This window comes from Tachyglossus aculeatus, chromosome 4 (genome assembly GCF_015852505.1).
Source record: "Tachyglossus aculeatus isolate mTacAcu1 chromosome 4, mTacAcu1.pri, whole genome shotgun sequence".
Lineage (NCBI taxonomy): Eukaryota > Metazoa > Chordata > Mammalia > Monotremata > Tachyglossidae > Tachyglossus > Tachyglossus aculeatus.
The window spans coordinates 67,706,683-67,727,070 of NC_052069.1; the positions used below are offsets into that span (position 1 = coordinate 67,706,683).

General features: G+C 45.0%; 1 protein-coding gene across 3 annotated transcripts in view; it reads left to right on the plus strand.

The window, feature by feature from the left end:
* Positions 1-20,388, plus strand: part of SAMD12 (sterile alpha motif domain containing 12) — a 281,125-nt gene that overhangs the window by 77,937 nt on the left and 182,800 nt on the right. For 2 of the 3 annotated variants that reach the window (XM_038745178.1, XM_038745175.1), the window contains exon 3: positions 5,580-5,709. In XM_038745178.1, the coding sequence (XP_038601106.1) occupies positions 5,580-5,709 (130 nt within the window). The remainder of the gene's footprint in view (positions 1-5,579; positions 5,710-20,388) is intronic. The other variant, XM_038745176.1, reaches the window with a different exon arrangement.

The following is a 20,388-nucleotide window of genomic DNA, read 5'->3' on the forward strand; positions in this document are numbered from 1 at the left end:
CCTTCAGACGTGACTTCGAGATTTAGGCTCCGACGTGTGGCATGCCTTGCTTTGCAGTGCTGCGTGCACTTTCAGAATTCCATAAAAGGTGGAGGTGAAGGCGGAGAGCGGAACCTGCAGAATTAGCGCGAGCCAGTGGATAGAGCGTAGGCCCCAGAGTCAGGAGGACCTGGGTTCTAATCCCGGATAATAATAATAATAATAATAATAATAATAATAATAATAATGGCATCTGTTAAGCGCTTACTATGTGCAAAGCACTGTTCTCTACTGCTTCCCTGGTGTATGACCTTAGGCAAGTCATTTCATTTCTCTGGGCATCATCTGCAAAATGGGGATTAAGGCTGTGATCCTCCACGTGGGACAAAAACGGTGTCCAACCTGATTAGACACAGTTGGATTTCTAGACTGTGAGCCAGCTGTTGGGTTCTATATGTTGCCAACTTGTACTTACCAAGCGCTTGGTGCAGTGCTCTGCACACAGTAAGCGCTCAGTAAATACGATCGAATGAATGAATGAATGAATTAGAGAAGCAGCGTGGCTCAGTGGAAAGAGCTCGGGCTTTGGAGTCAGAGGGCATGGGTTCAAATGCCGGCTCCGCCTATTGTCAGCTGTGTGACTTTGGGCAAGTCACTTCACTTCTCTGTGCCTCAGTTACCTCATCTGTAAATTGGGGATTAAGACTGTGAGCCCCCCGTGGGACAACCTGATCACCTTGTAACCTCCCCAGCACTTAGAACAGTGCTTTGCACATAGTAAACACTTAATAAATGCCATTATTATTATTATTATTAGTTTGTACCTACCCCAGTGCTTAGTACAGTGCCTAGCACACAGTAAGCGCTTAACAACACCATTTAAAAAAAACAACAACCCGGGAGAATAAACACAGGGAGATTCCTAGGGTGATAATGGAAAATAATGAAGTATTCATTCAATAGTATTTATTAAGTGTTTATGGTGTGCAGAGCACCATAGTGGGAGCCTAGACTGTGAGCCTGTTGTTGGGTAGGGGCCGTCTCTATATGTTACTGATTTGTACTTCCCAAGCACTTAGTACAGTGCTCTGCACACAGTAATCGCTCAATAAATACAATCGAATGAAAGAATGAATGACAGAGCACCGTGCTGGGGGCCTAACTGGGGGAAGAGCACTGTGCTGGCACTTAATGGGGGACTGCTTTGGGCAGAGCACTGCCCTGATTGTGTACCATATCAAGGGACTGTTCTGGATACCTACTGTGTGCTCTTGGGAGGGTACAGTAGAAGTAACAGATGACATGATCCATCATCATCATCATCAATCGTATTTATTGAGCGCTTACTATGTGCAGAGCACTGTACTAAGCGCTTGGGAAGTACAAATTGGCAACATATAGAGACAGTCCCTACCCAACAGTGGGCTCACAGTCTAAAAGGGGGAGATCCATGGTCTTGGGAACTTAAAATCTAATGGGGGAAATAGGCAGATATATATTGCATACTTACAGTGGAAACATTCTCCACCTTTAAGTTGTAAGCTATATGTTGCCAACTTGTACTTCCCAAGTGCTTAGTACAGTGCTCTGCACACAGTAAGCGCTCAATAAATCCGATTGAATGAATGAATGAATAAACTCCATGTGAGCAGGGAAAGTGTCTAACTAGCTCAATTCTTTTGTTAAGTAGTGTGGCTCAGTGGAAAGAGCTCGGGCTTTGGAGTCAGAGGTCATGGGTTCAAATCCCGGCTCTGCCAATTGTCAGCTGTGTGACTTTGGGCAAGTCACTTAACTTCCTTTCAAGGCCCTACTGAGAGCTCACCTCCTCCAGGAGGCCTTCCCAGACTGAGCCCTCTCCTTCCTCTCCCCCTCATCCCCTTCTCCATCCCCCCCCGTCTTACCTCCTTCCCTTCCCTTCCCCACAGCACCTGTATATATGTATATATGTTTGTACATATTTATTACTCTATTTGTTTATTTATTTTACTTGTACATATCTATTCTATTTATTTTATTTTGTTAATATGTTTGGGTTTGTTCTCTGTCTCCCCCTTCTAGATTGTGAGGCCACTGTTGGGTAGGGACTGTCTCTATATGTTGCCAACTTGTACTTCCCAAGCGCTTAGTACAGTGCTCTGCACACAGTAAGCGCTAAATAAATGCGATTGATTGATTGATTGATTCTCTGTGCCTCAGTTCCCTCATCTGTAAAATGGGGATGAAGACTGTGAGCCCCTGTGGGACAACCTGATCACCTTGTAACCTCCCCAGCACTTAGAACAGTGCTTTGCACATAGTAAATGCTTAATAAATGCCATTATTATTATTATTATTATTATTACTATTACTATCCCAAGCACTTAATACAGTGCTCGGTACATGGTAAGCAGTTGAATACCATTGATGATGATGAATGTGCTTTGGAGCCTTGGGTTCTTAGGGTGTGTTTATCGATAATGCCTTGCCCGTTTTGAGGGTCTTTGACATCATTTGATTGTCGCCTACTGTGGCCTCATGGATAGAGCACAGTCCTGGGAGTTGGAAGGACCTCGGTCCTAATCCCAGCTCCAATAGTTGTCTGCTGTGTGACCTTGGGCAAGCCACTTAACTTCTTTGTGCCTCAGTTCCCTCATCTGTAGAATAGGGATTAAGACTGAGAGTCCCATGTGGGACAGACTGAGCCCCTTCCTTCCTCTCCCCCTCGTCCCCCTCTCCATCCCCCGCATCTTACCTCCTTCCCTTCCCCACAGCAACTGTATATATGTATATATGTTTGTACATATTTATTACTCTATTTATTTATTTATTTATTTATTTATTTATTTTACATGTACCTATCTATTCTATTTATTTTATTTTGTTAGTATGTTTGGTTTTGTTCACTGTCTCCCCCTTCTAGACTGTGAGCCCACTGTTGGGTAGGGACTGTCTCTATATGTTGCCAGCTTGTACTTCCCAAGCACTTAGTACAGTGCTCTGCACACAGTAAGCGCTCAATAAATATGATTGATTGATTGATTGATTGACAGGGACTGTGTCCAACCTGATTAGCTTTAATCTGCCCTCATGCTTAGTACAGTGCCTGGTACATAGTAAGCACTTAACAAATACCATTAAAAAAGCAAAACAAAATGTCTAATATATTAAAGCATTTTTTATTCTCTTTTATTTTATTTCATTTCATATATTTTATTCTAGAGAAGCAGCATGGCATAGTGGAAAGAACACAGGCTTGGGAGTCAGGGGTTGTGGGTTATAATCCCGGCTCTGCCACTGATCAACTGTGTGACTTTGGGCAAGTCACTCAGTTACCTCATCTGTAAAATGGGGATTAAGACTGTGAGCGCCACGTGGGACAACCTGATTACCTTGTATCTGCCCCAGAGCTTAGAACAGTGCTTGGCACATAGTAAGCGCTTAACAAATGCCATTATTATTATTTTATTTTTTTTTCCTGCTGACACCACCACCTGCCTCTTGGCTCCTCTGGCCTCCACCAGTCCAGTAGTCCTGCTTAAAGCCAAAGATCCACAGAGGTCCTGAAAGACCCGTAGCCCAATAACTTTAGAAACTGGAGAGCCAAAACAAACAGCATTTGTAAAAGTTGAGCTGACAGTATGGAAATCATTGTGTTCGACCAGAAAAGCAGAGAAGAGAGCTAAACAGGATTTCAGCCCCACTGTTATCATAAAAAAACCCAAGTAGGCAACCCAGTGATTCTGAAGTTTATAAATTTAATTTATTTTTTTATATTGTCGAGCTGGAGACTTAACTACTGTTTGCTCTGAACAATGGGGCAAGCCGAGCATGAAATTAAATGTCAGAGGCATTAAATCTGCTGATTTTTTAACTTTTTATATGGTCACTTTTCAAAGGGCAACAGCAAGTTGCAAACTCGTTTGGCTGTAGAAAACCTCGCAGAACGAAACGCGTTTAAGGAGTGGGGGATAATGTAATTGGAAATCTATTCGGGAAAGCTGGCCTGCGTGCTCACGGGTTGAGGGGGGTTTGCAACTTTGTGATCAATAAGCCTAAAGAAATTGCACGGAGCAGCCCTGCTTCTGCTGAAAAAGCTTTGAAAAATAATGGGATGGCAGAAGAAGGAAATGGGGTGAGGATCATTTTGGAATTGTTTTGTGGGCTTCGCCTTTGGTTTTTAAGCACACCAAACCGAGGAGCGAAGACCCAGCAGAAAATGTGTGTCTCGATAGCAGATGTAGCACCAGGGCTTTTCAGTGTTAAGCGGCCACATTTTCAAATCAGAGAGGTCAAGAATCAGTAAAAGTCTGATCCTTCAGCCTTTCTCTGAACCTGTTTTGAATATCCAATGTGCCAGGCACTGTACTAAGCACTAGGGTGGATACAGGCAAATGGGGCTAGACAAAGTCCCCATTCCACATGGGTCTCACCGTCTAAATCCCTATTTTGCAGATGAGGTAACAGGCACAGAGAAGTTCAGGGACTTTCCCAGGGTCACACAGCAGACAAGTGGTGGATCCAGGATTAGAATCCAGGTTCTTTTGGCTTCCAGGCTCATGCTTTATCCACAAGGCCATGCTGCTGTGTGGTGGGGGAGAGGTTCATTTAATTCCTTAGATTTGTTGTTGGAGAGAAATGAAAAGTTTAAAAAGTTGGAGGCAGATTTATTAAATGGAAATAAACAATAGATGGGCAAAGTAAAATAAATGAAAGAATACATGTATGTATTTTCTAGGAAAAGGGGGGTGATTTTGACCAGTGAGGCATTTGTTGTAGCAGTGCATCTCGCAACAACTGTATTTATTATGGATTTGGTGTGTAGGTGGTGTGGGGAAAGGGGAAGGAAAGAGGAAAGGTGCTTATCTTGGGCCTGTTAAACTTGCCTGTGTCCTGGGTTCTAATCCTGGCTCCGCTACTTGTCTGCTGTGTGGGCAAGTCACCTCACTTCTCTGTACTTTTACTTGTACATATCTATTCTATTTATTTTATTTTGTTAGTATGTTTGGTTTTGTTCTCTGTCTCCCCCTTTTAGACTGAGCCCACTGTTGGGTAGGGACTGTCTCTATATGTTGCCAACTTGTACTTCCCAAGCGCTTAGTACAGTGCTCTGGACACAGTAAGCACTCAATAAATACGATTGATTGATTGATTGATTGATTCTCTGGGCCTCAATTACCTCAGCTGTAAAATGGGAATTGAGACTGTGAACCTTTCATGAGACAGGGACTGTGTTCAACTCAAATTTGCTTGTATACACTCAAGCTCGTAGTTCAGTGCCTGGGCCTTAGTAAGCACTTAACAAATACCATTATTATTATACACCTCAGCGCTTAGCAGAGTGCCAGGACCAGAGTGAACACTTAATACATCCACTCTACTCGTTAGTCATGGAACAAAGATCTCCCTCCCGTCCAGAAGTAATGCAAAACCCCCTGCAATCATCTCCTCGAGCTCTCGGGATCCTCATTTTGAGGGTGGGTTTTGAGGGAAAACAGCTTTGCAGTGAATCGGTCAGAGTTTTCTGGCTATTGTCTCCCTCTGGAATAGCGTAGAATGGACTAGTGTCTCTCCAAGTAGCCCGGCTGGCATTAATGGCAGTTTTCTCTTGTCTCTGTTTCCAGTCTGGTGCGGTGAAGCTGTCCAAACCAGTGGCTCTGTGGACTCAACAAGATGTCTGCAAGTGGTTGAAGAAACACTGCTCAAATCAGTATCAGATCTACAGTGAGTCATTCAAACAGCATGACATAACGGGTAACGTATGCAGTATCAGAAATACTTCCCTTTTTCCCCCCCCTCACCTACACCACATTTCCCCGCTGCCTGCAGATGAAGCACTGAGATCTTCTTACTGAGACTATCCAACGGGGATGAATATTCCAGGGTTGGTTGGGACATTTTTTTATGTTATTTGTTAAGCACTTACTATGTGCCTGGCATTGTTCTAAGCACTGGGATAGATACAAGATAATCAGGTTGGACATAGTTCATACCCCACAAGGGGTTCACAGTCTTAGTCCCCAGTTGACAGATGAGGTAACTGAGGAACAGAAACAATCAATCAATCAATCAGTTGTATTTATTGAGCGCTTACTGTGTGCAGAGCACTGTCCTAAGCACTTGGGAAATAGAAGTTGGCAACATATAGAGTCGGTCCCTACCCAACAATGGGCTCACAGTCTAGAAGGGGGAGACAGAGAACAAAACAAAGCATATTAACAAAATAAAATAGAATGAATATGTACAAAGAAATAAATAAAGGTAAGTGACTTGCCCAAGGTCCGTTCGTTGGTTCAATTGTATTTATTGAGCGCTTACTGTTTGCAGAGCACTGTACTGAGCACTTGGAAAGTACAGTTCAGAAATAGGGAGAGAGACTCCCTGACCACACCGGGCTTACAGGCTAGAAGGGGGGAGACAGGCATCAAAGCAAGTAAACAGGTATTGAAATAAATAAATAGAATTAAAGATATGTACATATATACACAAGTGCTGTGGGGCAGGGAGAGGGATAGAGGAAAAGGAGCGAGTGAGGTGGAGGGGAGAGGGAGCTGAGGAAAAGGGGGGCTCAGTCTGGGAAGGCCTCCTGGAGGAGGTTAGCCTTCAGTAGGGCTTCGAGGGGGGAAGTGTGATTGTTCGGCAGATTTGAGGAGGGAGGTCGTTGCAGGCCAGAGGTAGGATGTGGGCTATCGTCATGATTATTTTGTGTTTGTTTCATTGCATTGTTGGGTAGCTTTGTCGTGGGTTTTTATTACCACTCGTTGCGTTTTCGAAGGATGTTACGGCCACTAATTAATTATGCCTCAGCAGAGAAGCAGATTGATGGGGAATCTAAGAGAAGCGGCATGTCCTAGTGGAAAAGTCAAGGGTCTGGGAGTTGGAGGACCTGGGTTCTAATTCATTCATTCATTCAATTGTATATATTGAACACTTACTGTGGGCAGAGCACTGTACTAAACACTTGTAAAGAACAATTCAAACAAGTAGAGATAATTCCCTACCCAACAACGGGCTCACAGTCTAGAAGGAGACTAATAATAATAATGGTATTTGTTAAGCGCTTACAGCGTGTGAGGCACTGTTGTAAGTGGTGGGGTTGATACATGGTAATCAGGTTGTCCCACATGGGGCTCACAGTCTTAATCCCCATTTTACAGATGAGGTAACGGAGGCAGAGACAAGTCAAGTGACCTGCCCAAGGTCACACGGCAGACAAGTGACAGAGCTGGGATTAGAACCTAGTTCCTTCTGACTCCGCCACTAGGTCGTGCTACTTGTATGATATTGAAGCACTTACTGTGTGCCAGGCACTGTACTAAGCACTGGGGTAGAATCATAGTAACGAAGTTTGCATTGGTTGTGGTAAATTGATAATGTATCTCCAGAGAGGGCCAAAATGTTCAGCATAGACGAAGTTGTGTGTATGTGTGTGTGTGTGTGTGTTTGAGAAAAAGAGAGAGTGAGTGTGTGTGTGTCTGGTTTAGTATATTTAGAAGGCAGGATTTCAGGAATCAAAGAGGAAGTGAGAGATGATTGTTGTGAGCAGGGAAAACATCTTACCAACTCTGTTGTCCTGTACTCTCCCAAGGGCTTAGTACAGTATTGTATACTCAATAAATCGCTCAGTAAATACCATTGAAGATAATAATGGTCATCAGACCTAAAGAACCAGACAAGCAGAGGTATTTTCTAGTGACCTTAGCACACAATGTGGAAGAGGACTTCTAAGCCCACATATTTACTATACTATTTATTTTGTTAACGATGTGCATCTAGCTTTACTTCTATTTATTCTGACTTGACACCTGTCCACATGTTTTGTTTTGTTGTCTGTCTCCCCCTTCTAGCCTGTGAGCCCGCTGTTGGGTAGGGACCGTCTCTGCATGTTGCCTACTTGTACTTCCCAAGTGCTTAGTACAGTGTTCTGCACACAGTAAGCACTCAATAAATATGATTGAATGAATGAATGAATGATTGGGATTGCTTCACAGGGATGTGAGAACAAAATTCATTTTCACTGAAGGCCTTTGGCTGCTTTGGAAATGCAACTGTCATATATTGAGATACTATGGCAGTGTGCCCTGGAGCACTTCTGGGTATCATATTCTTCCCAGTGCTCAGTAAAGTGCTCAGCACACAGCGAGTGCTTTTTATAAGTACCACTGATTGATTAACTGATTGATTGATCTCAGTCCCCTACGTACTTTCATTCATTCAATCGTATTTATTGAGTGCTCACCGAGTGCAGAGCACTGTACTAAGCGTTTGGGAAATACAATTCGGCAACATATAAAGATTGTCCCTACCCATCAATGGGCTCACAGTCTAGAAGATGTTGTCTTCTAGAAGACCTGTCTATATCTATGTCTATGTTTAGAAGATGTACTTTAACACAGGTCTAGTTTCAATGGGGAATGATGCAAAGGAGATATTTTTTCCGAGCCTGGGTATATTTAGGGTGCTTTATGGACTTTCCGCTCCAGACAAAGATCCTGCCTAGTGAAAACAAGACTTGCTTTTCTGGCGAGGGGTTGAGAGGAGAAAGGAGAGACAGACAGACGCACGCAAGCACGCTCTGGAAATTAAAGGGTTGGTTTTCCCTTCTTAACCAGGCCCCTGACCTAAGCGGGCTCTCCCTCTCTTCCTCCAGTGACTCCAAATAGCAATAGAGAGTACAGACATTCCCCCCTCACCTCTCACCCTAGAACTCATAGAGATTAATGAGGTCCTGTGTGAAGAATGCTGCATTTCGCGTCTCAGGAAGTGGCAACACAAAGGACAGTTCCCTGACTCTCCTTGCAAACCAGATCTTTGTGTTTGAGTGTGTTAGCAGTCGGGAAGTGAGTGGAGGGTCTCAGGAAGAACAATAAGTCCCAGTATTGAACGGCTTCGGGAAAAGAGCCTGTTATCCGAGTTTCCCGGCGTTCCACGAGGGGGCGTGTGGAATCGTGAAGATGGGGGCAGTCACCAGGGCCTTCCATTCTTTCATTCACTCAATCATATTTATTGAGCGCTTACTGTGTGCACAGCACTGTACTAAGCGCTTGGGAGAGTACTATACAACAAACAGCAGACACATTCCTGCCCACTACGAGCTCACGGTCTCAAGCCGGGAGGGAATAAAGGCCTGAAGGTTTTCCGAGAGAGCCTCCCAAGGAGATAGGAGGATACTGACTAATTATAGAGCTGTCCTTGGTTTCGGGAGGTTGGGCTGCAAGTCTGAGCTCGGACAGTGAGAGCCTCACCTATGCCAGGAGGTGAAGAGAAATTCCCTTTTGCATTGTTGGCACTCATTCATTCAGTCGTATTTATTGAGTGCTTACTCTGTGCAGAGTACTGTACTAAGCGCTTGGGGGAGGACAATACAACAGTAAACAGACACATTTCCTGCCCACAATAATAATAATAGTAATGATGGCTGGGGACCTCTCTATGCCTTTGCTACTTGAAATTTATTGTGATCCCTCCCTCTGTCTTGAATTAACTGTGTGGCAGCTAAGGACTCACCTAACCTTGTTAGCTTCTTCTCCATATTCAAACTGGGGGTGAAATCCCCTGCCCCCTACCTGCTTAAAGAGAGGGCTTTTGTGGGGAACAGCATGGCTTAGCAATCAATTAATCATATTTGTTGAGGGCTTACTGTATGCAAAGCACTGTACTAAGCGCTTGGGACAGTACAATATAACAGAGTTGGGACATAAGTTTCCTTGCCAACAGGAGATTACAGTCATTCATTCATTAATTCGATCGTAGTCCAGAGAGGGAAACAGACATTAACATTCATTCAATCATTTTTTTTAGCTATTACTGTGTGCAGAGCACTGTACTAAGCACTTGGGAAGTACAAATCGGCAACATATAGAGACAGTCCCTACCCAACAAAGGACTCACAGTCTAGAAGGGGGAGACAGAAAACAGAACAAAACAAGTAGACAGTTGTCAATATCATCAGAATAAAGGGAGTTATAGCTATATACACACATCATTAATAAAATTGATATAGTAAATATGTACAAATATATACAAGTGCTGTGGGAAGGGGAAGGGGATAGGGCAGGGGAGTGGGAAGTGGGGAGGAGGAGAGGTAAAAGGGGGGGGTTCAGTCTGGGAAGGCCTCCTGGAGGAGGTGAGCTCTCAGTAGGGCTTTGAAGGGAGAAAGAGAGCTAGTTTGGCGGATGTGCAGAGGGAGGGCATTCCAGGCCAGAGGAAGGACGTGGACTGGTGGTCAATGGTGGGACGGGGAGACCGAGGCAAAGTGAGGAGGTTAGCGGCAGAGGAGCAGAGTGTGCGGGCTGGGCTGTAGAAGGAAAGAAGAGAGGTGAGGTAGGAGGGGGCGAGGTGATGGACAGCCTTGAAGCCAATAGTGAGGAGTTTTTGCTTGATTTGAAGATTGACAGGCAACCACTGGAGATTTTTGAGGAGGGGAGTGACATGCCCAGAGCATTTCTGTACAGAGATAATCCAGGCAGCAGAGTGAAGTAAAGACTGAAGCGGGAGAGATAGGAGGGTGGGAGATCAGAAAGGAGGCTGATGCAGTAATCCAGTCGGAATAGAATGAGAGATTGAACCAGCAAGGTAGCGGTTTGGATGGAGAGGAAAGTGCAAATCAGGGCAACGTTGTGGAGGTGAGATCGGCAGGTTTTGGTGAAGGAGTGTATGTGTGGGGTGAATGAGAGAGCGGAGTCAAGGATGACACCAAGGTTGCGGGCTTGTGAAACAGGAAGGATGGTCGTGCCATCCACTGTGGCGGGAAAGTCAGGGAGAGGACAGGGTTTGGGAGGGAAGATAAGGAGCTCAGTCTTGGACATGTTGAGTTTTAGATGGTGGGCAGACATCCAGATGGAGATGCCCTGAAGGCAGGAGGAGATATGAGCCTGGAGGGAGGGAAAGAGAACAGGGGCAGAGATGTAGATTTGGGTGTCATCAGCGCAGAGAAGATAGTTGAAGCCGTGGGAGCAAATGAGTTCACAAAGGGAGTGAGTATAGATGGAGAACAGAAGGGGACCGAGAACTGACCCTTAAGGAACCCCTACAGTAAGGGGATGAGAGGGGGAGGAGGAGCCCACAAAGGAGACTGAGAATGAATGGCCAGAGAGATAAGAGGAGATCTCATCTGAAGATACTGCTGGGAAGGAGGGGTAGCGGAGAGTGTTGAGAGCAGGGGTGATGGAGAAGGGGGAGGGGTGACTTTGGGGAGCTCAGACCAGATGGTGTTAAAATGAAGTAGGTTGCCAGATCTTTGGGGGTGAGAGATGAATGAGGGGGAGGAACAGGGGGCCTGAGGAGGGAGTTAAATTAGCACTTACTGTGTGCAGAGCACTGTACTAAGCTCTTTTATAAATACGTAAATTACAGATATGTGCATAAGTGCCTTGTGGCTGAGAGTGGGGGATGAATAAAGGGAAGAAGTGAGGGACGCAGAAGGGAGTGGGATAAAAGGAAAAGAGAACAGAACCAAAACATAACTCATCTTTTCCCCTCAAACCCAGCGCTCCCCCCAACTCTGTCCTCTGTCGATAACACCCCTACTTTCGCTTCCCCAGAAGCCCGCAACCTTGGTGCCATCCTTGACCCCATTTAACTCTTGAGTTCAGTCTCTCGCCAGATCCTGCTGCTTCTTCATGCACACCTGTCTCCTAGCCCCGCTCTTAACTATCATCTCTACGCTGATGACACCCAGATCTACATCTCTTCCCCTGTTCTCTCCCCTTCCCTCCAGGCTCACATCTCCTCCTGCCTTCAGGACATCTCCATCTGGATGTCTGCCCGCCACCTAAAACTCAACATGTCCAAGACTGGACTCCTTGTCTTCCCTCCCAAACCCTGCCCTCTCCCTGACTTTCCCATCACTGTTGACGGCACTACCATCCTTCCCGTCTCAGAAGCCCGCAACCTTGGTGTCATCCTTGACTCCACTCTCTCATTCACCCCTCACATCCAAGCCGTCACCAAAACCTGCCGGTCTCAGCTCCGCAACATAGCCAAGATCCGCCCTTTCCTCTCCATCCAAACCACAACCCTGCTCGTTCAAGCTCTCATACTGTCCCGTCTGGACTACTGCATCAGCCTCCTCTCTGATCTCCCATCCTCGTGTCTCTCCCCACTTCAATCCTTACTTCATGCTGCTGCCTGGATTGTCTTTGTCCAGAAACGCTCTGGGCATGTTACTCCCTTCCTGAAAAATCTCCAGTGGCTACCAGTCAATCTGCACATCTGGCAGAAACTCCTCACCCTGGGCTTCAAGGCTGTCCATCACCTCGCCCCCTCCTACCTCACCTCCCTTCTCTCTTTCTCCAGCCCAGCCCGCACCCTCCGCTCCTCCGCTGCTAATCTCCTCACCGGGCCTCGTTCTCGCCTGTCCCGCCGTCGACCCCCGGCCCACATCATCCCCCGGGCCTGGAATGCCCTCCCCTCCCCACATCCGCCAGCTAGCTGTCTTCCTCCCTTCAAGGCCCTACTGAGAGCTCACCTCCTCCAGGAGGCCTTCCCAGACTGAGCCCCCTCCTTCCACACCCCTTCGTCCCCCTCTCCATCCCCCCGTCTTACCTCCTTCCCTTCCCCACAGCACCTGTATATATGTATATATGTTTGTACATATTTATTACTCTATTTATTTATTTTACTTGTACATATCTGTTCTATTTATTTTATTTTGTTAATGTGTTTGGTTTTGTTCTCTGTCTCCCCCTTTTAGACTGTGAGCCCACTGTTGGGTAGAGACTGTCTCTATATGTTGCCAACTTGTACTTCCCAAGCGCTTAGTACAGTGCTCTGCACATAGTAAGTGCTCAATAAATGCGATTGATTGATTGACTGACCACTCTGGTACAAGCTCTGCTACAGTCTTATGATGGCTAGACTATTGTGTACCTCCTTGCTGGGCTCAGCCTCCAGCCTCTAGCCTCTCCCCTTTCCTGTCTTTCCTACTGAAACCCAGCCCACTCCCCTAATGCCTGTCTACTCACTGTACTTCAATCTTGTCTATCTCGCTGTTGACCTCTTGCCCACATCCTGCCTCTGGCATGGAAAGCCCTCCCTCTTCATATCCAACAGATGATCACTCTCCCCACCTTCAAAGCCCTATTAAAAGCACATCTCCTACAAGAGGTCTTCTCTGACAAAGTTCTCATGTCCTCTTCTCCCACTCCCTTCTGTGCCTCTTTGTCCCTTAGATTTGCACCCTTTATTCACCCGCCTCTCAGCCCCATGGCATCTATGTACAGATTAATATCTGTAATTTATTTATATTATTCATTCATTCAGTCGTATTCATTGAGCGCTTACTGTGTGCAGAGCACTGTACTAAGCGCTTGGGAAGTACAAGTCGGCAACATATAGAGACGGTCCCTACCCAACAACAGGCTCACAGTCTATTAATGTTGGTATCCCCCTCTAGACAGATCTCACTGTGGGCAGAGAACATGTTTACCAACTCTTTTATACGATACTCTCATTCAGTCATATTTATTGAGCACTTACTGTGTGCAGAGCACTGTACTAAGTGCTTGGAAAGTGCAGTCTGGCAACAAATAGAGGCAATCCCTACCCAACAACGGGCTCACAGTTTCCCAAATGCTTGGTACAGTGCGCTGCGTACAGTAAGCGCTCAATAAACACAATTGGATGCTCATGCCCGGCTCATGCTCCCCCTTTCCTATATGCTCTCTTCTGTTTCCCCAGCTACTCGCTTAGTTCATTCATTCATTCATTCATTCATTCAAATGTATTTATTGAGCACTTACTGTGTTTAGAGCACCATACTAAACACTTGGGAAGTACAAGTCGGCAACATATAGAGACGGTCCCTACCCAACAGCGGGCTCACAGTCTAGAAGGGGGAGACAGACAACAAAACAAAATATATGGACAGGTGTCAAGTCATCAGAATAAATAGAAATAAAGCTAGATGCACATCATTAACAAAATAAATAGAATAGTAAATATGTACAAGTAAAATAGAGTAATAAATCTGTACAAACATATATACAGCTGCTGTGGGGAGGGGAAGGAGGTAATAATAATAGTAATGATAGTATTTATTAAGCGCTTACTATGTGCAAAGCACTGTTCTAAGCGCTGGGGGAGGTTACAAGGTGATCAGGTTGTCCCACAGGGGGCTCACAGTCTTAATCCTCATTTTACAGATGAGGTAACTGAGGCCCAGAGAAGTGAAGTGACTTGCCCAAATTCACACAGCTGACAAGTGGCGGAGCCAGGATTTGAACTCATGACCCCTGACTCCAAAGCCCGTGCTCTTTCCAGAGCCACGCTGGGGGGATGGGGAGGAGGAGAGGGAAAAGGGGGCTCAGTCTGGGAAGGCCTCCTGGAGGAGGTGAGCTCTCAGTAGGGCTTTGAAGAGAGGAGGAAAGCTAGCTTGTCAGATGTGCGGAGGGAGGGCATTCCAGGCCAGGGGAAGGACGTGGGCCAGGGGTCAACGGCGGGACAGGCGAGAACAAGGTACAGTGAGGAGGTTAGTGGCAGAGGAGTGGAGGGTGTGGGCTGGGCTGGAGAAGGAGAGAAGGGTAGGTGAGGTAGGAGGGGGTGAGGTGATGAACAGCCTTGAAGCCGAGAGTGAGGAGTTTTTGCTTCATGCGTAGGTTGACTGGTAACCACTGGAGACTTTTGAGGAGGAGAATAACGTGCCCAGAGTGTTTCCCCCAAAGCCAGCCTTCTCACTGTATCTCACCCTCGACACTCCCTTCTCCGTCCCCTCACTCTCACCATTCCCCGACTTGGAGCCTTCTGAACATCAGACTGCTCTAAGTGCCAGAGAAGCCCTCCTAAAATCCCACCTCTTCCAATAAACCTTCCTTGATTAATCTCCCAGAACGCTGAACCTTATCATCTCTTCAGCCAACTCTACCACTTACGGACATATTTACATCCACCTAAGCACACTTCTCTAGATGCGTACTCGGTTATTGATTTTGACCACTGTGGTTTGACCACATAAAACATTTTTATGTTTGTCTCCCCCTGTAAGAGTGTAAACTCTTTGTGAGCAGGGGTTATGCCATGCCTTTAGTCTGTACTCCCCAAGCACTCATGAAGAAGGGTCTCAGTAACTACTATTGCTATCACTACTGTGTCGAAGACAAGCAGCAGAAGGGAGAAGCAGTATTGCCTAATGCAAAGAGCATGGGCCTGAAAGTCGGAGGACATGCGTTCTAATCCTGACTCTGCCGCTTGCCAGGTGTGTGATCTTGGGCACATCACTTTTAATTTATCTGTGGCTCGGTTTCCTCATTGGAAAATGGAGATTCAGTATCTGGTTCTCCCTCCTCTGACTGTGAACCCCATGTGGGCCAGGGACTTTTTCTTGACTTGAATAGCTTGTATCTACTCCAGTGCTTAATGCGGTGCTTGGCAAGTAGTAAGCATTTAAATACCACTGTTATTATTATTATTATCATTAAGGGAGTGGGTCAGCCACAAATCAGTCCTTTTAGCAACTCTTGAACCCAAATTCCATTAACGTCATCTATGAACACAAACACAACCTAATTGCGCCACTTAAGGATATAGTTAGATTTTTTTGTTTATTATTAGGAATCCCTAATTGTTTCCTTGGCCACATTCTTAGAAAGTTTATAAAATTGTTCTCTTCTGTTATTTTCACAGAACAGACCTAATACATTTTGTTTCTGTAATGTAGTGCAATCTTGAGCTTCACTTGTACTTCCCAAGCAGTCATGAGTGTTACACTCAGAGGGTGCTCGCTAAATAGCATTACTGCTTGTACCCTCGACTTTAATATATGGGGTTCAATAAGTCCTGTTATTAGAGATGCCAGAGGAAAATGAGTGTCCACTATGTTTTTGTTTGGGGAGATACTGCTTAGAATACTTGAGTTTAGCAAAATAAAGCACATGTATATTTCACCAATATTCTCCAGCTCAAGCTGTTCTTTAGCTTACAAGTTGAAAACCTTTTGGTTCAGGAAAGAGAAGCAGTATGGCCTAATGGTTAAAGCACAGGCCTGTGCATCAGCAGACTTGGTTTCTAATGCCAGCTCTGCCACTCATCTGCTCCGTGACCTTGGGCAAGTCACTTTACTGTGACTGGTCACACCCTGGCCAAGCTAACAAACTTAGCTCACTAGCTCCTGAGGGGCAGGGCGTTAGCAGGGAGCAATAGGAAGCAGCAACACTTTCAACACCTCCCGGGGCTGCCTACCCTTGAGGGGTTGGGTGAGCCATAAGGCCAAACAGTTAGACCAGGAATGAGAAAATTACAATGGATCTTGTCCTATGATCCTTTTTCACCCCAAATATGGTCAACAGAAAGGGATTGGAAAGTTGCAGGTTTTATATATATATATATATATCTGTGAACTCTTGGTAGTAGGTTGGAACTCTGTCACAACGGTGTCATGAGTTGCCTGTATCCAGAATCGGGGAAGTCCACTCTATCAGATCCCGTGTGACTCCGAGAGACCGATCGGACCTTCCCGTTGGAGCTAGGAGGAATGAGTGCTCTAGGAAATTGACCCAGGAACTTGAAAGAAGCCCGTTCGGTGTGGTTTGAGAGGTAACTTGTTTGAGGTTACTTGTTGGAGTGGTAGCCCATTTGGGGTCACTTGAAGGGAAGCCCGTTCAGGGTGGTGAGGTAGCCTGTTTGGAGTTACTTGAAAGGAAGTCCATTTGGTGTAGTTTATGAGGTGTCTCCTTCCCAGTTTTACTGAAGCTAGAAGTGGGGTACCATGCTGACCAGTGTACTTATTGCTTATATGGCTAAGAATAGCTTTGCTCCTGGGAGCTACCTATCTTGGGCCCTTTATGCTGTCTTTTTAATAAACATGCTTCCATCACCCGTAGCCCTCGAGTCTGTGAATCCATTTCTAACGCTCTGATCCACGAGCTCACAGATTCCCCAGCACGTTGATTCTGCTCGGTGACAGTTACCTCTTCTGTAAAGTAGGGATTAAGACTGTGAGCCCCGTGTGAGACATGGACTGTGTCCAATCTGATTAGCTGTATCCATTCATTCATTCAATCATATTTATTAAGCGCTTACTGTGTGCAAAGCACTGTACTAAGTGCTTGGAAGGTACAATTCAGCAATAAATAGACAATCCCTGCCCAACAACTATCCAGGGCTTAGTACAGTGCCTGACATATAGTAAGCACTTAACAAAATACCATTTAAAAAAAAATGAGTCTTTTGAGCAACTGATGCACAGAGAGCCATACAATTTATGATTCACCTCATGCCACACAACATCGTCCATAATGTCATTCAAATTATGTTATCAATCAGTCATATTCATTGAGTGCTTTCTGTATGCAGAACACAGAACTGAGTGCTTGGGAGAGTATGATATAACAGAGTTGGTAGACATATTTCTGTCCACAACAGGCTTATAGTCTGCACTGTAAAGGTACTTCATAGGCACAGCTATTGCTTCCAGAATAATAATATTAATAATAATGGTATTATATTAATAAATTCCTTCTAAGGCCCATGCTCTGTCCTCTAGACTGTTAACTTGTTGTAGACAGGGAATATGTCTGCCACCTCTGTTATAGTGTAGTCTCCCAAGTGCTTAGTTTAATTGCTCTGCACCCAGTAAGCGCTCAATAAATACACTTGATTGATTGATTAGTATAATGTTATCTGCATTATAGGCCCTAAGTAAATATGATTGAGCCATATTTGACTCTGATATACATCTTCAACATGTTTAGTGCCTTGGGTCTTCTTGTATTTGGAGCTAATTGACAAAATATTTTACTGGACTGTAGCTTCACCCCATGACCATTCTTTGTCCGTGATCATAGAGGATCTATTTTTGAAAAAGAAATGATTGTGAAGTTGGTACATATCTCACTGCTGAATTCTCACATTCTTCCTATAGCAGCCTTATGAGACTATTAGAGAGTTCTCAGGACAAAAAAGGACTGAAAACCACACTATAAATTGCTCTAATTATGCCCTGGAGCCATGAGCCATGTTTTTCTTATTTCAATGTGAATTTACATTTATTATGGCATTTGTTAAGCACTAACTATTTGCCAGGTGCTGTATTTAACAGTGGAGTAGGATTAAGATGATCAGTTTGGACATAGTCCCTGTCCCATATGGGATGTGCAGTTAATTCCCCTTTTACAAATGAAGTAACTGAGGCACAGAGAAGTGAAGTGACTTGCCCAAGCCCACACAGCAGACAAGTGATGGAGCTGGGATTGGAACCCATGTCCTTCTAGTTTCATCTCATCCACACATCTCTGCTCCCCCTGTAAGGATACCATGTGAAACTGTAACAAGTACTGGCTAAAGTCTAGATACTCCAAATCCACTTCTGGCCTTATCCACTAAGCTTTTTATCGTATCAAAGAAATTAAGACCATTAAGCACAATGTGTTTTTGTTAAACCCATGTTGTCTGCTTTCATCTGTGGTTTCCCTTCTATTCCTCTTTTATTGATGGCAGTATTAATTGGTCCATCAATTTTCCTGGCATTGAAGTTAATTGGCAGTTCTGTTTCCTCACTTTTCAAAACCTCAACAACCTCTCCTTCTGAAGTGAATTTTTAGGTAGAATTAATTGAGCTTATGAAGGTTCTTTGGAGAACTAGGCTGGAATTCAGGTATGTCAGGATCTGCTGATTGAAATTAGGGCTTCTTTGTAAATGGTCAGTGGGATGGGGGTGTAGTAATTTTTAGTACTTCCTGAGCATCTGTGAGACGCAGAGCACTGTTGTGGGAGCCCACTGTGTTCAGAGCACTTTACTCAGAACATAATGGGCATTGAATCCAGAATGAGTGCCCATGAAAACGCACTCATCTGTCCTTTTAACTTTACACTGCTGATGCCGAAACTCCCCTAAGACCATGTGTGTAACTGAAAAGGCCAGTGTGGGACTCACAAATCCAAAAATATTACGCAGACACAAAAAGGCAGTTCCTTGCTGGACTGTTGTGTTTGTCGTTTGCCATGGTTAACACCATTTTAGCTTTTACCAGCTGGTCTCACGACCCTTATGAAGCTTCTGTTTGGAAAGAACTGCGCCCTGAAGCAGCGTGGCTCTGTGGAAAGAGCCCGGGCTTGGGAGTCAGAGGTCATGGGTTCTAATCCCGGCTCCACCACTTGTCAGCTGTGTGACTTTAGGCAACTCGCTTAACTACTCTGTGCCTCAGTTACCTCATCTGTAAAATGGGAATCAAGACTGTGAGCCCCATGTGGGACAACCTGATTACCTTGTAACCGCCCCCACCCAGTGCTTAGAAAGTGCCTGGCACATAGTAAGCGCTTGACAAATGCCATTATTATTATTATTGTTATTATTATTATTATTATTATTATTATTATTATTATTATTATTATTACAGTGTTGGTCTTTTTGTGTGGCAACTGACTCCATTTTCAGCTGGATTGCAGGGTTTTCTGATACTTCCTAAAGAGCTGACTGGAAGGAGGGATTCTTTTCTCTCCCCCTCCCTCTCCACCCTCCTTTCTACACCCCATTACAGTCAGTCTAATTGCCTAATCCTCAGTCAGTCAGTTGTGTTTATTGAGTGCTTAGTGTATGCAGAGCACTGTACTCAGCACTTGGGAGAGTTTAATATAACAATAAACGGACATATTCCCTGCCCACCATGAGCCAGCATTTGGCCAAACCCCAAAATAGTGCCATTCATTCATTCATTCAGTCATATTTATTGAGTGCTTACTGTGTGCAGAGCACTGTACTAAGCACTTGGGAAGTACAAGTTGGCAACATATAGAGATGGTCCCTACCCAACAGCGGGCTTACTGTCTAGAAGACTGCCATTTGGGGTGACCAGCGACCAGGGTTGGCCAACTTCCTCCTACGTCTAGCCCTTAGAGAGAACCTTTTTGTCTGCCTCCGCTCTGGTCTCGAAAATCCCAGGAATCTCGACATGCTGATCTCAGGGAATGCCAGTTGTCATTAGAGGGCAAGCTCTTTTGGAGATTGGTTCCTCAGAAGACAGGGCATCCAGCAGACAAAACACTGAGCACAAAACTGCATGTCTAATGTTTCCAGGGCACTGAATTGGGCACCCATTTTATGATGATGATGATCATGATTTTTCCAGGGAAATATGAAGATGATTAGGGTATTTGTTAAGTGCTTACTATGTGCCAGGCACTGTACTAAGCACTGGGGTAGATACGAGGTAATTGGGTTGAACAGAGTCCCTGTCCCACATTGGGCTCACAGTCTTAATCCCCATTTTAAAGATGAGGTAACTTAGGCTCAGAGAAGTGAAGTGACTTACCCAAGGACACACAGCAGACAAGTAAGCACCCAATAAATATGATAGAATGAATGAATGAAGTGGCAGAGTCAGGAATGATAATAATAATGATAATAATGATGGTATTTGTTGAGCTCTTACTATGTGCCCAGCACTGTTCTAAGCACTACGGTAGTTGCAAAGTAATCAGGTTGTCCCACATGGGGCTCAC